The sequence below is a fragment of the Nelumbo nucifera genome, chromosome 1, assembly GCF_055504915.1.
Source record: "Nelumbo nucifera cultivar China Antique chromosome 1, China Antique-T2T, whole genome shotgun sequence".
Lineage (NCBI taxonomy): Eukaryota > Viridiplantae > Streptophyta > Magnoliopsida > Proteales > Nelumbonaceae > Nelumbo > Nelumbo nucifera.
This window is the reverse complement of record NC_142649.1, coordinates 27,960,848-27,977,495: the sequence shown is the minus strand read 5'-3', so window position 1 is coordinate 27,977,495 and position 16,648 is coordinate 27,960,848. Positions and strand designations below refer to the sequence as shown.

The 16,648-nt window shown below is 40.4% G+C and overlaps 1 protein-coding gene and 1 long non-coding RNA gene across 2 annotated transcripts; one reads left to right on the top strand and one right to left on the bottom strand.

Moving 5' to 3' along the window:
* Positions 1-202: 202 nt before the first annotated feature.
* LOC148803042 (uncharacterized) lies at positions 203-3,508 on the bottom strand. Its single transcript, XR_016081399.1, has 2 exons — positions 3,123-3,508; positions 203-567 (listed from the first exon to the last, which is right to left on the bottom strand). It is a non-coding gene; the product is annotated as an uncharacterized LOC148803042 (long non-coding RNA).
* Positions 3,509-4,125: 617 nt separating this feature from the next.
* LOC104609670 (G-type lectin S-receptor-like serine/threonine-protein kinase At4g03230) lies at positions 4,126-10,702 on the top strand. Its single transcript, XM_010276038.3, has 8 exons — positions 4,126-5,582; positions 6,623-7,387; positions 7,738-7,887; positions 8,229-8,356; positions 8,517-8,727; positions 9,618-9,855; positions 9,994-10,144; positions 10,269-10,702. Exons 1-8 carry the CDS (start codon positions 4,268-4,270, stop codon positions 10,575-10,577), a joined length of 3,267 nt encoding a protein of 1,088 aa, XP_010274340.1. The 5' UTR covers positions 4,126-4,267; the 3' UTR covers positions 10,578-10,702.
* Positions 10,703-16,648: the final 5,946 nt, after the last annotated feature.

Genomic DNA, 16,648 nt, shown 5'->3' with positions numbered 1-16,648 from the left:
GGTCCGTTTGATTGCTGAGAAAATTGGACTGAGAAAGGATGGGATGAGAAATGTTGGGATGAGAAAAGGAAAATTTATTTTCTCAGTTAGTTGTAATGTGTTTGTTTGCTGAAAAAATTTTTGTGAGAAAATCCACTTTCTAGTGTTTGTTTGCTGAGAAAATTTTTGTGAAAAAACCTGTGCATGCATTCATAAAAGAAACTACTAGAAACTAAAATTGCTCTATTATTTGGACCTGTTGGTACATCAAAGAAGTTGCATTCAATAACATAATTCATTCAAAAAGTCTTGTTCTTCTACTGTGCACCTCATTGTATCATGTATTCTTCCTGTCTCACGAATAATCTTACATAGCCTTGTAAATGCTATTTTCCCCATTCTCAATTGGTTATAACAATCTATTTCTTTTTGTCCATATAATCTATCCAATAAATCCCTTCGTTCAAAATCCCGGTTCACGGATGGTTCCCTATCAATATAATCCACATATTCTTGCAACAATGAAAATGTAACTGCAACCGTAGCAGTTGCAGCCCCTACAATTGCATAAAGCAAATTTTGCTCCATCTATTCATAGAAAATAAATAAACAAATAAATAAATAAATTGGGGAATTCATTCTAAAATGCCTATATAATTTACATGCTGGAAAAGTAGTCAATGAAAAAAAAATAAGAGCAACCATTAACCAAGAAAAGTAGTCATTGCCTAAATTCATATATAATTTTGTATATATGTTTTTGTATGTGTATGTTTGTGGGTTTGGGTGTTGTGGGAGCAGGACTGTTAGTCAGGTTGTTTAGCAAAGAATGTTGAAGGATCTATTAATCTTTGAAGTGGCAAAGTGATTTAAGGCCTGAAATTCTCCCACTGTTTCCTTTCACTATCCTCTGTTAATGAGGTAGATTTGATCCCAGCATGCACCGTTCCTAGGACACCTGCATGCCAAGTTGGACTGGATCGACCTAGAACCCAAACTGAAGTGCCAAACTGCCACTCTCCACCCTAACCCAAACTGTATTTTATTTATATAGAATGGACTATAAGAAATTCCATAAATATTAAAACAAAGATCACTTCATTTTGCAATAAACAAGCATTAAAAGACTCTATATACTTACCCTTAAGACCAAGAGTAAGAGCATGTTTCTATTGAACAGGATAATCATATACATATTAATGTTCTTGAATTTGACAATAAAAACTCAACCATGTTTCTATTTTAGCATCTTTATGCATATCAGGGCATTAACAATAAAATTTAACATTATTTATATTGTTCTGACATCAATAACCAATGTAGGCAATTTCTCCAATGTCTTAAGAAGGGTACTTTGAAACTCATATCTTAGAGAAAAAATCTCACTTCTAACCATTTGGTTTGGGGGTGTTTTAAATTTGGGTGTCAGCTTCAAAAGTTCAGTGTCTATTTGGGAGGGCTGAGCTGAAGATTCAGCTACTGCTGAAGCAGACAGTCCTTCAAATGACTGAATAAAAACTGATTTGGGCTCTCTTGATTTTTCATCAAACATAGCTTATAAGCTTTTCATTTTGGGTCCATCTCAGAAAGCCAGAAGCCACTGCACTTCAACCCTCCAAATGGGCATTTCGTATGTAAGAAATGAAGTTCTAAGCAACAAAAATGATCCTACTTCATAGAGAATTCTCTCGAAGAAATAAAATTTTCAACAGAATTTGTAACATTCCTTAAAATTTTTCTCTCAAGTTTTTGTTTCTGGTCTCTTCTCAAAAATGTCACCCATCTCTGACAGTTGTTGGGATTGGACTATGTGGCAATACCCATCAATAAACTTGTTCTAGTAGGCCACTTATTCATCAAAAATGAAAACTAGGCATTTTCAAGGTTTTGTTTAGAAATGCAATGTTTTGTTTAGAAATACCATGTACAAGGTTTTGTACTGAAAACATTTGTATTTGCAGTCCTCCCAAATTGAGTATAAAACTGAAGAGAAAGTAAAAAAAAAAAATGGAGACTGAGAAGAAGCATAAATTCAATGTGAAGAGACTACAAACCAATAACTTCATCTCTTTACCAGCATCATCACTTGCTAATCACACCTATTTTAACTTCATCACTAACTAGCTAACAAATACACAGCAGGCATCTTTTGAAAATTCAGGGTCCGAATGGTTTGTGGAAATAGGAGTCCAGAATTGAAATTAGAATGGTCTATTTTTATTCTAACTGTTTAGTTGAGTGTAATCGAAATTCCATACCCATTCCAACTCTTGATGAAATGGCATTCCCCAATATGAGAAGATGACCATTCCCTCCCCTTCCCCTGAGAATGAGAATCCATTTTGACCAATTCTAATTCCAACTATTTTAACCAATTCCCTTCATAGTTCAGTTTCCTGCGAGGTTTAGATTTAGAACACACCAATTCCCTCCACCGCCTGCCGTCCCACCACAACCATTTTTTCTTCCCATTTATGGAAGTTAGCTGGATATAAGCAGCTGCTTAGCCTCCTTATATAATGCAGCATTTATTGTTTCTAACCACGGCACCATAATTTAAGAGCCAATGTTTGGAACCTGGACATAAATATCACATACCCAATTTGATTTTAACGTACAAAACACATATTTACTTGGACAGATTTAACTTGAGACAGCATTGAGTAGTTTTACTTGGACAGATTTAACTTGAGACAGATAACTGAAGAGGATAGAAAACTGAAGAGAAAGTAAAAAAAAAAATGGAGACTGATAAGAAGCATAAATTCAATGTGAAGAGACTACAAACCAATAACTGAAATAAAACTGAACCACAAAACTGAAATAAAAGGGAGATGTTCTAAACTCTGAACATCGGTTCAGCAAGAGAGCTTCTAAACTCTGAACCACAAAACTGAAATAAAGATTTCAATTAGGTCTATTTGGCAGCCAAAATCAGAGGTCCCAGCCTAAGAAAAGGGAGATGTTCTTCGATTGATTCCACCAATCACTTCCCCTACCGTAGGTGGATTCTATTTATCTCCAAACAAGGGAGATGTTCTTCGATTCAGCCTTCTATTTATCACCAATGTCTGATCTTCTAACCACATTTAACCTTCGGAACAAAAAGAAAAAAAAAAAGAAAAAGAAGAAGAAAAACTTGCCTGCGACGTGGAAAGGTGTTCTTCGATTCAGCCTTCCGCTGTTCCTGCTAGAGAGAGAAAGGCGAGAAGAGGCGGTGCCTTCGACCTTCCGCAACCGCTGAGAAGAGGCGGTGCTCAACCTTCCGCTGACTTTTTGCTTTGTTAAAATCGAGATTTTTTCTCAACTTTTCTTTTCTCACCGGGCACTTAATTTTGGGATCCCGCGTCCCTTTTCTTTCTCTGTTTATCAGTAAACAAACGCAAGAAAAATCATTCGAGAATATTTCTTTTTCTCATCCCTTACTCAACAATCAAACAGACCTTAAAGGTTCAAGTTTCTCTATTCTAGATATACATGGACAAATTGAAATAATGAGATTTGGTTCCTAGGTTTAGATTTCTAGCATTTGAATTATGACTCAATAGTTATTAATTATATCTTGATATATCACATTTTATATAAACATTAAATTATGATTTTTTTACATTTAAATGACTTATTTATAATCATATAAAATTTATGAACATTGTTAATAATATATTTTTATATGATTTGTTTGAATTTCCTAACATTTATGTACCTATCTTAATTTTTTATTTGTATCTATGCATATTCAAAACTTATTCCGTTACATCAAAATTGCCTTTGTATCGGTGGACTCTGTTAAGTAAACCACACATGAGAAGACCACCACCTGTGCTAAGAACAAGTGGTGATCGCTCATTATGTCTACAGAAAATCCGGGAGATCAAATCAGCCCTCCACAAAATTGCTCCACAACATCCTACAGCAAATCACGGCCGTTTATTAAAAATATCAACCGATATTTTATTTCAAGCAACCACGTGTTTGTATTTGATTGGCACGGAAAGGGGATGTGAACGCTGCTGATGTTCTCTCTTTTGCTACATATCCACTGGCATTTCAGTCCATAAAAGTAAAAATATAAATGATTACTTCAGCATTTTTGTTCTTTTTTTTCTCAATTTTGCTAAATGAGGCTTTTTATTACTTGGTTTCTAGTCTTTCAAAGTCAAATAATAAAATAAATGTGGCTTCAAAAAGAAAATAAACAAGTGTAAGCCTCAGCTCTTCATGCTCTTTTGTTGGATAATCCAAACACAGATTACAGGCAGTAAGATTTTGGTCTTGCTGATTATTCTACATGGAAGGAACCATTGATAAAGGGTATGCTTTTCTCATCTCTTGCTTCATCCTTCTTTACATATTTGGATTTAGCTTGGGGGATTCTTTAACTTTTAATCAGACGATTAGAGATGGGCAAACCATAATTTCTGCAGGGCGAATTTTCGAATTAGGATTCTTCAGCCCTGAGGGTTCCAATAACCGATACGTTGGAATATGGTATCATGACCTTCAGCCACAAACTGTGATCTGGGTTGCCAACAGGGAATACGCACTTCCGGATTCCTCTGGAATTCTGACTCTGGGGAAGACTGGAAATCTCCAGATTTTGGGTGCAAAACAGAAAGCCATTTGGTCCACAGAAACCTCATCCGCCTCAAACAATTTAACGGCGGTGCTTACGGATTCGGGAAATCTAATGCTGATTGAAAGGAATCTCAGCAATATTCTATGGCAGAGCTTCGATCAACCCACTGACACACTTCTTCCCGGCATGAAATTAAAGGCAAACCTTGACGATAAGCGAGTTCTACTACAATCGTGGAAAAGCATAAATGATCCATCACCAGGAAACTTTGAGTTTGGCATAGATGTTTCTGAACTCAACTATCAGCTATCCATGTGGGCAAGAAATGTTTCATACTGGAGGAGCGGTGCTTGGAATCATAGTGGCTTTTTCGAGGGGATTCCTGAAGTGAACGAGCATTACCTTTTCCACTTCAAGATGAACACAGATAACGAGCAGTTATATTTCACATATATCTCAGACTACAGGTCAAGGATGGTTGTGGACATAAGCGGCCGGTTACAGTTTTACATCTGGTACGAAATGGGTGGACAATGGAAATTATTCTGGTGGCAACCCACGAATCGATGCAACATCTATTCTACTTGTGGGTCATTCGCTGTTTGCACCACCGACATAAATTCTGAAATTGATGATGATACTCTTAATGATCCCACAAATTGTACTTGCCTGCAAGGGTTTGAGCCAAATTCACCAAAGGATTGGCATTCCAGAAATTGGTCCGGTGGATGCAAGAGAAAGGTGCCATTATCCCGATGCGGACAGGGGGAGGATGGGTTCCTACTCTTGAAGTCGATGCAAATAGCGGAGGCGGATGACTCCTTCGAAACGTCAACTAAAGAGAGCTGTGAAACAGAATGTAGAAGCAACTGTGACTGTAGCGCTTATGCTTGCACCGGGGGAAACAGTGCCGGCACTGTTCGGTGCCTATTGTGGTTGCGAAATCTGACGCACCTTCGGCCGGCGTATTCCGTCCGAGATGAGGGGAGCTACGACCTCTTCTTGCATGTCGATGCTTCACAAATTTGTAAGTTTTCATTTCAAGCGTTCATTAATTTGGAAGCACTGCTACCATGTACAAAACAAGAACACGCCCGCGATGGGTATCAAAACGCAGAGATAAAGCCATATTTTGAATATATTTCCATTACTGACATGTCCACATTTCATAGTTTTCATTAGGGGGTCCTTCAAGGAAATGCTAGTTACTAATTCCATTGATTTGCAAACCTAGTTCTAGCTGAACACCACAATACCGATGTTACCACTTGGACTGCACAATTGCAGTTGGGAGGCATAGTGCAGTTTCTGATACCATTTGTTACAAACCCAAATAGGAATGTAACGTAAATTCTGTCTACTTCGAGGGATACAGACACCTCGAAAGAGATAACTCTCAATTAACAAAAGATAATTCTCACCATAGGGAAATTACAACTTAAATAGACTCTTGGATAATAATTGACTCCTAAAACCATCTCTCCTAAAATTAAGTAACAACTTGATCGACTTACCCCAACCTCAATTTGACGACTCCCCGCATAACTTCCCAACGTGACTCAACAATCCTAAATTCAACTTATGACTTTTAATAGACCCCATGTAGATACTTATACACCCCAATGACTCTCCTAAATTTCTTTAATTACTTTGACCCATGGGTCTATGACATTGGAACTGTTTATTTTTACCAACCATTATAATTATAAAAAAAATTAGATAATATTCGAAGGGTATTTGTGTCTTTTTAAATAGCACTTACCCGACTAGTTAATGGCAATTACTGGATTGACACGTTTTGAAAGTTTGGGTACTGAATTATCATGTTTTAAAATTGGGGGACATTAGAGAAAATGAGACTTTAATAGTGCATGGGAAATTAGAAAGAATAGAAAAGAATTGGAATGGAACTTTAGTAATGTGACGTGGTTAGACATGAAAAAAGCAATTCTTTCTTTCTTATTTATCTTTTGGTTGTTTGTAAAAGTGATAAGAAATAAAATAAAATAAAAAAGCAATCCTTTCTGTTTCTGTATAGTGGCTGAAGTACTTTTTCTGTTCTTGAAGCAACTCGTAGTCGAAGGCGGCAGTGCGGGGACTGTGGTGGACAAGTCATCCCATATCCCCTTAGCACCGAAAAGGATTGTGGGGATCCAGCCTATGGCAGTTTTACTTGTTATGGATACCCGGGAACTCTTTCATTCGATACACCCAATGTCTCTTATCCAATTATCAACATCACCGCAGAAAGCCGAACGTTGGTTATCGGTATTTCCTATGAATCTTCTTTTGCTTTTCTTTCCTATGAGCGTTGTTACTCTATGGATTTCGTGTCTACAGACCTAAAACTGGATCCTACCCAACCTTTTCACATTACCACCAACAATACCATTCTGCTGGTAGATTGTCCGACACACCTTCCCCCATCGCCTTTGAATTGCACTAATTCTAATACATGCGACAAACTTAAGCAAGATAAACAGGACCGCAATTCTTGTTCAATTAATCAGCTTAGTTGCTGTAGTTATGTCGCCGGGTATTTGCCCTCAACAATGTATTCCATCGGTATATCAAGCTTTGCTGGGTGCCGTATGTATACAAGCATACTTGTCCCTGATTTAGAGTCATCAGCATCAGCAGTAAGAAATTGGTCAAGTGCAGTCGAAATTGAGTGGGATCCGCCATCTGAGCCGTTATGCTTTTTGAACGAGGACTGTAGGGATTGGCCAAATTCAGCCTGCAATACAACAAAATCAGCAAGGAGGTGCATTTGCAATGCGAATTTCCAGTGGAATTCAACAAATGGGAGCTGCATTCCTGCCGACATACTTGGTAATTAAGCATATATTAATTTGCTTGATTTCCATGACAATGAAGATCATCATTTCCTGATCAAAAATGCATCCTCTGTTCCTCTACTTCTATTTAAGAGTTGTGATATGCTTACTTCAATTAAATCTCTTCAAGTAGTAATGCCCTGCATGACCATTGAACGACAAAAATAAAGATCAATGCTAGCTTGATGGGATGATTTCATCATATGAAATACCGGTCACATTAAGCTGTGGTTACTATCTTGAAGTTCAACTTTACTGAGAGCTGTATGTAGGAAATAGTCCCTCATTCATCCTTTTTTCTTACAGTACAAGTCAATTGAAACTGCACTTTTTTTTTCACCTCAGCTAACGGCGGCTTGGAACAAATCTCAAATCACAAGAGCATGTTGGCTGTGATAATTCCTGTGACCATTGTTATAGGGATCCTCTTCATTGGCGTCTGCATTTATGGTTTGAAGAAAAAGATGAACATACTAAGACCTCCTTTGCTTTTTGGTGAGTTATTTACTTACATGGGTATGTGTTTCTCAGGAAAGAATTACTAGGGTAAGTGCATTTACACATGTTCTTTTTATTTTAACCATAAAAACTCATTATTATAAGAGTTATTTTTGTCTCATTCAAGTGTTGGCAACTTTCCGTGGAAAAGTTATTTACCCGATTAGGAGATGGGGGTGAGTGATACCCAAGAAAATAAACTTTTCCTAATCCTCACATAAATCTGAAAAAAGAACATGGGATTCTTGATCAATGAGAATCAAAATCCTATTAACCATCTTTATCAAAATTGAAAACAAAATGAAACATATGCAAGTTTTCATTTGTCATTTATATAGATAAACTGGGAGATGGCAAAGAAGACTTTGACGCGCCCAGTTTTGATTATCGAAGTATATTGTCTGCCACCAATAATTTCTCAGATTCAAATAAGCTTGGAAAAGGTGGTTTTGGATCTGTCTACAAGGTACCCTACGATTGCTTAAGCTAAGAAATATTTCAAACTCGTCCAAGATTTATGTATCAAAATTTTCTTCTTTCCAATAACTGCGACCTACATGAAATCCCAACTCCACCCTCAATCCCCTCTAAATTATATATACATGTGTTTATTGAATGTTGTTCAGGGTCAGTTACCAGGAGGACAAGAAATAGCTGTAAAGAGACTCTCGAGGGGTTCTGATCAAGGGTTAGAAGAGTTCAAGAATGAGGTTACACTAATTGCAAAACTTCAACATAGGAATCTCGTTAGACTGCTTGGCTATTGCATTCAAGGGGATGAGAAGATGTTGTTGTACGAGTACATGCCAAACAAAAGTTTGGACTATTTTCTCTTTGGTACGTCCTATAACTTAAAAATTTATGGCTCATTTGGCATGTCTTTTTGGGAAGATCTTCTGGTAGTTTTGACGGTTAAAATATGCATTATTGAACTTTTGTATGAAGATCTAAGCAGCCTGAAACACATTTGGTATATACACGTCTTTCTGTGAATCTTTCCATGCCTTTTCACGTGAGAATAAAACGCGAAAGATGTGATAAACTTCATTTAGAACTTCTCAAAATCAGCCTAAAATGGGTTTTTCACGTCTTTTCAGCATTCTAGCTTTTGGTAACTAGATCTTCCGTGCACCAAATGGAAATAGACCAAAAATTGATTTGCTTGACTTGTAAAACAGCCGAAAGACTGCATAAAAAGACACAACAAAGGGGCCCTTACTATTTAATTTTGAATTATGTCCAAATAATGAAAATATATGTTGTGCAGCTTAGTGGGTAGGATCTTTGACTTGTTGCAACAGAGATTTGGGATATCAAAGCCCATGTCTTGAAGGTTCATTTATTTTTTACTTTTTATTTTTATTCTTTTGATGTTTGGTGATGCACCCACATCCCCCATAGGGGCCGTTCAGTAGCACACCACCACACCCATAACCCCTAGGTTCAAATCCCTCTCTCTGTGGAATTTTTGGTATTTTCTTACTCCATGGGGGTGTTTGTCAATGCACATAGTTCTGTTTTTGAAAACAAAAACAAACTCTTACATGAAATGTTTTTTTGCTTATGTGGCAGTTTTTGATGTTTTGTGAAATGTTATTGAAACTTAAAATTTCCTCTAGGAATATCATTATACCTTGAGAAGCTTCTTCTGAATTTTTAGACTGCATTTACAATTTGATCAACTCATGTTAATATATGCCGATTCCAATGGAAATTAATTTTTGCAGATGAAAATCGACGTACATTATTGGACTGGAGAAAGCGGTTTAGCATCACCTTGGGAATTGCCAGGGGCTTGTTATATCTTCATCAGGACTCTAGACTAAGAATCATCCATCGGGATTTAAAAGCTAGTAACGTTCTTCTAGATGAGGAATTGACTCCAAAAATCTCGGACTTTGGCATGGCCAGGATTTTTGGCGGAAATCAAATCCAAGCAAACACAAATAGAGTGGTTGGTACATAGTAAGTAGTGTAGCACATCAAATTAAGACAAGATTCTTAATGCCACATCATAAATTTAATTTAACGGCTGTTATTTACAATTAATTAATTTATTGACCACTAACCAATAGAAATCCTGTTGCCTGTTGGTGGACGCAGTGGTTATATGTCCCCTGAGTATGCCTTAGACGGGACTTTCTCTGTGAAATCTGATGTTTTCAGCTTTGGGGTTCTGCTACTTGAGATCATAAGTGGAAAGAAGAACACTGGCTTCTATAAATCTGAGCATACATTAACCCTTCTAGGACATGTAAGTAATTAATTAATTAAGTAATAGCTTGCATGTTTTAATTTTTCTTTTCAAAATAATTCTACGTACGTTGATCCCTTAATAGATCCAAGTCTAATTAAGTTCGAGGATTATTAATGTTTAGGCATGGAGACTATGGAAGGAAAACAAAGGGTTGGAGTTGATGGATCCACAGCTAAATAAAGCAAGCAATGTCGAAGAGATTTTGAAGTGCATCCATGTGGGACTTGTGTGTGTGCAAGAAGATGCAACAGACCGACCAACAATGGCTTCTGTTGTTGCCATGCTCACTAGTGAGATTGCAAATTTTCCAACACCCAAGCAACCGGCTTTCTTCACAAGGACCACCTCCTCTACTGTCGTAGCTTCTTCAAGTGTGTCAGAAAGTTGTTCCACAAATGAGGTAACAATGTCCTTGGTGTCAGGAAGATAGAGCTCAGATGCAGTCCATCGGCACCTGAAAATCAAAACAATTTCTTGATGTATGGTATTGAATAAGGGATTAACTCTGTCTAACGGATCGGAAATTTCTGCAACAACATTATTTTATTATACAGATGTGATGAATCAATTTTTTGTGCTAAGTACCTCGTCATTTGGTCTGCTTTCAAGTGGTCGATGACTCAGGCTGAAGTGGAGAACTTTGGTTGTCGAGCTAACTCGAACTGGGCAGGCTAGGTGGCGAGATGACTATTGTGTCGAGTTGCCTGAGGTGTCGAGCTGACCAGGTGGCGAGCTGCCTGTGAGGTGCTAGGCTGACCAGGTGTCGAGCTTCCTGAGAGGTGCCGAGCTGCCTATGAGGTGTCGGGCTGACTAGGTGTCGAGCTCCCGAGGAGGTGTCGGGCTAACCAGGTGTCGAGTTGCCTAGGAAGTGTCGGGCTGACCAGGTGCTGAGCTGGATTGATGAGCTTCGTTGCTCTTTAGAGACCTGCAAGGAACCAAATGTCAGAGGACCTGAGGTGGCTAACCCGGCGATGTCGCTCTAATGCTTAAGTCAGTACTCTCATAGTAGACTACGAACTAAAACTCACAAAGTATGAGAGCTAGAATTTGCTTACTTGCTTACTTGCCCCCTGTTATTGGGGTTGGTGCCTTTATATAGGCCTTGCTCACGTACCACCCCCGAGATCTCCGGGAGGTCATGTATAACTGCTCTGAGATCCTCAGAGGTAATTGCCATGCACGTTGACCATCTTCCAGAACAAGGGCCAACCTCCAAGGACCGTGGGGTATGCATGCCAAATTTGTCGGCAAGCACATCTCGCAGGTTGCCAGGTTGGCACCTACGCCAGGCCGCCAGGTCGGCGCCTGGGCCAAGCCGCCAACTTGCGCCTAGAACAGGCCACCAGGTCGGCGCATGTGCCAAGCCACCAGGCCGCGCCTAGGCCATGTTGTCAGGTTGGACACCATCAACTTGGCAAGTTGTTGCCTGAGTGGTTCTGGGTATCACCTAGTTATTCTGAGGTGCCATGTGTCATAATGTCTTTGCAGGGCCAAATCCACCCCATCATTTGCCCCCCACTCCCGAGCTGAAAGTAACTCGACGAAGGGAGTAGATTTCTCCTTTTGGCCGGAAATGAATAATTCGATGAGCTCGTAAGCATCTATTCAATTCCTTAGGCTTTGGGAGCAACTCACAGTCCGCTCCTTGATTTTGCCCATGCCGAAGAGGCGACTAGGTCTTATGTGGTGAGGAGGTCTTCGCTAGTTCGGTATTTTGGCCCTTAGGCTCTAGGAGCGACTCGTAGTCCACTCTCCTTGATCTTTGCCCATGCCAAAGAGGCAACTGGGTCTTATGTGGTATTTTAGCCCTTAGGCTCTGGGAGCGACTCGTATTCCACTCTCATTGATTTTGCCCATGCCGAAGAGGCGACTAGGTCTTATGTGGTACCGAGGTCTTCGCCAGTTCGGTACTTTAGTGCTATGGCTGCACTGCATCAGCCTCGCGACGCCGGTCACCCACTCCTATGAGAAACTACTAGAAGCTCGACCTACGGGGGCAACACTACTGACTTTAGGTCGCCAGCTCGCACGGGAGCCTTGGAAGGCTTGACCAATAAGGGCGTCCATGCAGTCTGTTGGCCGCCAACTCCCTCAAAGAGGACTGATGAGGCTTTATCTGAGTTGAAATAAAGTTGGTAGAGTTGCTTAGTCTGTTAGCTATCAACTTCCTGCATAGTCTTTGGGCTCATAAAAAATAGAAACTATAAAGCGAGAGCTTTAGTTTCTAAAAAGTGAGGACTTAACTTTCTGAAGAAGATGACTTAGCCTTTTAGAGGATGAGAACTTAGCTTTTTGTAGCGTTTCTCATAGACAACGCCAAATGATGATATGCGATCTAACTGCTCTTCATTTTCTAATTCACGAACCGAGGTTTTCCCCGCTGCTGAGGTGTAGCCCGCGATGATGGATCTACAAGTAATCATGTTGATTACTCCGCGGATCGGTCTTTTTTCTGGCAACTGTCTCTACAGCTCGCCTCCCCTTTACCTTTTATCTGCTCAGGTTGACTAGGACCGGCGAGCTGGCTTGGAACTACAGTTTGGCGTGCCTTACGACGCCTTCTTTACTGCTTCTTGACTGGCTCCGCATTGGTGCTGCTGACATTTGTGTGGTCGGGTATTGTCCTGGCACAGAGCGGCTCAGACTGCTGATGCTGGCTACCGTGAACGGAAGGGCCTCATCTGGAGTCTACAGCCTGGACCCCGAACCAGTTCCCTGCAAGCGAACCTTCATGATGTGAGGGCCGGGGTGAAATGGCTCTGGCGGGCTGAGTGTCACCCGATCTGTTCACATTCTGCGAAGCGGGAGAAGTGACTTATCTGTCCCTCCTGCCGTAGGACGAGGCATGGCTCCCAAGGGGATGTGGAACCTGGGAAGTCTCTCTCCGGCAAGAAGGGCGAGTGTTCTGGCGACGGGGCTGATTCTGTTGTGCTTTCGGGTGCCGAGGTGGAACCAGCTGCTGATTCTACTACAGCGGAGGGAATTGCTGCTGGTACTGTTATTGGTAGAAATGGTGCAGGACCTATTGCTAGTAGTGCTGAAATTGTTGGACCTGTTGCATTTAGACCTGAATGGCCCGAACACAGTGTACCAGGTCGCCAAGTTGGGACTGTCTGACTCTAGGGGGAACCACTGATGGTTCAGTAAATGTTGCGCCCACTATAGGAGGGAGAGGGTGTTCACTAGGGTGGTTGCTCGGCACTTGGTCAGCTCGGCACCTGGTCAGCCCGGCACCTCACAGGCAGCTCGCCACCTGGTCAGCTCGGCACCTCATTGGCAACTCAGCACTATAGTCAGCTTGCCACCTAGCCTGCCCAACTCGACTCAGCTCGACAGCCAAAGTTCTCCACTTCGGCCTGAGTCATCGGCCACTTGGAAGCAGACCAAATGACGAGGTACTTAACACAAAAAGTTGATTCATCAATTGGCGCCGTCTATGGGAAACGATACAAAAAGCTAAGTTCTCATCCTCTAAAAGGCTAAGTCATCTTCTTCAGAAAGTTAAGTCCTCACTTTTTAGAAACTAAAGCTCTCGCTTTATAGTTTCCATTTTTTATGAACCCAAAGACTATGCAGGAAGTTGATAGCTAACAGACTAAGCAGCTCTACCAACTTTATTTCAACTCGGATAAAGCCTCATCAGTCCTCTTCGCGAGGTCCCCTCTACAAAGATGAGCTCTTTGTGGCTTCAGCGGGAGTTGGCGGCCAATAGACTGCATGGACGCCCTTGCTGGTCGAGCCTTCCAAGGCTCCCGTGCGAGCTGATGACCTAAAGTCAATAGTGCTGCCCCTGTAGGTCGAGCTCCTAGTAGCTTCTTGTAGGAGTGGGTGACCGGCGTCACGAGGCTGATGCAGTGCAACCACAACACTAAAGTACCGAACTGGCGTAGACCTCGGTACCACATAAGACCCAGTCGCCTCTTCGGCATGGGAAAAATCAATGAGAGTGGAATACGAGTCGCTCCCAGAGCCTAAGGGCTAAAATACCACAGAAGACCAAGTCGCCTCTTCGGCATGGGCAAAGATCAAGGAGAGTGGACTACGAGTCGCTCCTAGAGCCTAAGGGCCAAAATACCAAACTAGCGAAGACCTCCTCACCACATAAGACCAAGTCGCCTCTTCGGCATGGGAAAAATCAATGAGCGGAATGCGAGTCGCTCCTAGAGCCTAAGGAATTGAATCGACGCTTATGAGCTCATCGAATTATTCATTCCGAGCCAAAAGGAGAAATCTACTCCCTTCGCCGAGTTACTTTCAGCTCAGGAGTGGGGGGCAAATGATGAGGGCGGATTTGGCCCTCCAAAGACATTGTGACACATGGCACCTCAGAACAACTAGGTGACACCCGGAACCACTCAGGCAATAACTTGCCAAGTTGATGGTGTCCAACTTGGCAGCATGGTCCAGGCGTGGCCTAGCACGGCCTGTGAGGTGTCAGGCTGACCAAGTGTTGAGCTGGATTGATGAGCTTCGTTGCTCTTTAGATACCTGCAAGGAACCAAATGTCAAAGGACCCGGGGTGGCTAACCCGGCGAGGTCGCTCTGATGCTTAAGTCAGTACTCTCATAGTAGACTGCGAGCTAAAAATCACAAAGTATGAGAGCTAGAATTTGCTTACTTGCTTACTTGCCCCACTGTTATTGGGGTTGGTGCCTTTATATAGGCCTTGCTCACGTACCGCCCTCGAGATCTCCGGGAGGTCGTGTCTAACTAGTCCGAGATCCTCGGAGGTAACTGCCATGCACGTTGACCATCTTCCGGAACGAGGGCCAACCTGCAAGGATCGTGGGGTATGCATGCTGAATTTGTCGGCGAGCACGTCTCACAGGTCGCCAGGTCGGCGCCTAGGCCAGGTCGACGCATGTGCCAGGCTGCCAGGCCGCACCTGGGCAAGGCCGCCAGGCCGTGCCTGGGCCATACCGTCAGGTTGAACACCATCAACTTGGCAAGTTGTTTTCTGAGTGGTTCCGGGTATTACCTAATTGTTCTGAGGTGGCATGTGTCACAATGTCTTTGGAGGGTCAAATCTGCCCTCATCAAGATGAATTCCTTCTAATATACATTATAAGATCAAAACATGTTGCTTTGCAAGCAACCACTGGATTAATAATATAGGCCGGAAGAGAAGAAATTTAATAGAATCCAATCCATACAAAAACAGAAGCAATGATTTTGCTACGAGTTGGAAACTTTCCCTGCTTGGAGGTTGTTCGATAACAACTGAAATGAACTCATTCACTTATCGCCTTGCTGATTCTATGCATGGCCAACCTTGGGGTATCGGTGAAGTTTGAGTTTTGGTAGATGGTGTGTGAACGAACATCAAGGAGAGGAAATGCCTAATTGGTGGTTTAGAAAATCTGAAGCCAGAACTCGGGTTGATAGAAAACTGGGCAATTAATGGTTTCAATCCATCCGGTTGAATCATCATATTTTGGGTCTGGTTCTAGTAAATGGTTGGGTTTTTGAAGCTCTTATAAATGGTTGGGTTTCATGCTTTTTTAAAATCGGCATATCTCTAAAGATAGAGGCTTGTGCGTTAAAAATACTCCACACGATCAAGTATATCCTCCTTTTAATAAATTGAAGCTGACATGAACTTCACTTTTAGCCATTATGTGGCAACTAGCTCATGATTTTCTCACTAAAGTGGTAATCTAAAAGTTGTGACATCTAAATGTAGTGGAGTTGTTCGGTAATCTAAAAGTTCTGATATCTGAAAAGTAGTATTTCATAAATTTATCCCTCAAGTTATTACATAAATAAAAGTAAACAAAGATGGCTAAAGTAAAATGATATTATAAAAATGATACAAAAATAACAAAAAATAAGAAATATAATAAAAATCAGTAAATAATATTAATAAAAATTTAAAAATAATGTTAAAATGATAAAATAGTAAAATTTATTATCAATATAATAAAAATTAATAAAAATTAAAAAATAATGGTAATAAAAAATTAAATATATAAAAAGATCATTTAATAATAATAATAGTAATAAATAATGTAAAATATAATAAGGAGTTTTGTAAATAGAAAAATAATGTAAAAAAGATAAAATAGTAAAAAGTTATAAATATAATAGTAAGAATTGTCATAAATATAATAAATAGTAAAAATAATATAAAATAAAATAGTCTAAAATACAAGATAGTTTTGGATTTTTTAAAAATTTAAGGGGGCACCATTGAAATACAATTTTCATGTGCTACCTCTGAATCCATTCGGAGGTAGCTTAGCTTTTCAAATATTTGAAGCATTTTTTGGTGTTTAGTGGCTCCGTTAGGAGGTATAGCCAAAGGACCACCAAACACCAAAAAAGCAAAATTTTCAGTGTTTGGTGGTCAATTTAGAATTACCAAACACCACTTATTCACCTAATTCCTCAATTTGTAGTGGAAATATAACTTGGCTGAGCAAATCAATACATCCCCTACATGACATGCAATAGTCAGATTAGTGTGTGTAGGGATCAATTTGAGGATAGAACCGTATACCT

Coding starts and splice junctions, on each gene's coding strand:
- LOC104609670 (XM_010276038.3), top strand. CDS start 4,268: ATGGAAGGAACCATTGATAAAGGGTATGCTTTTCTCATCTCTTGCTTC. Junction 7,888..8,228: donor AAGACCTCCTTTGCTTTTTG/GTGAGTTATTTA, acceptor TCATTTATATAG/ATAAACTGGGAGATGGCAAA. Junction 8,728..9,617: donor TTTGGACTATTTTCTCTTTG/GTACGTCCTATA, acceptor TAATTTTTGCAG/ATGAAAATCGACGTACATTA.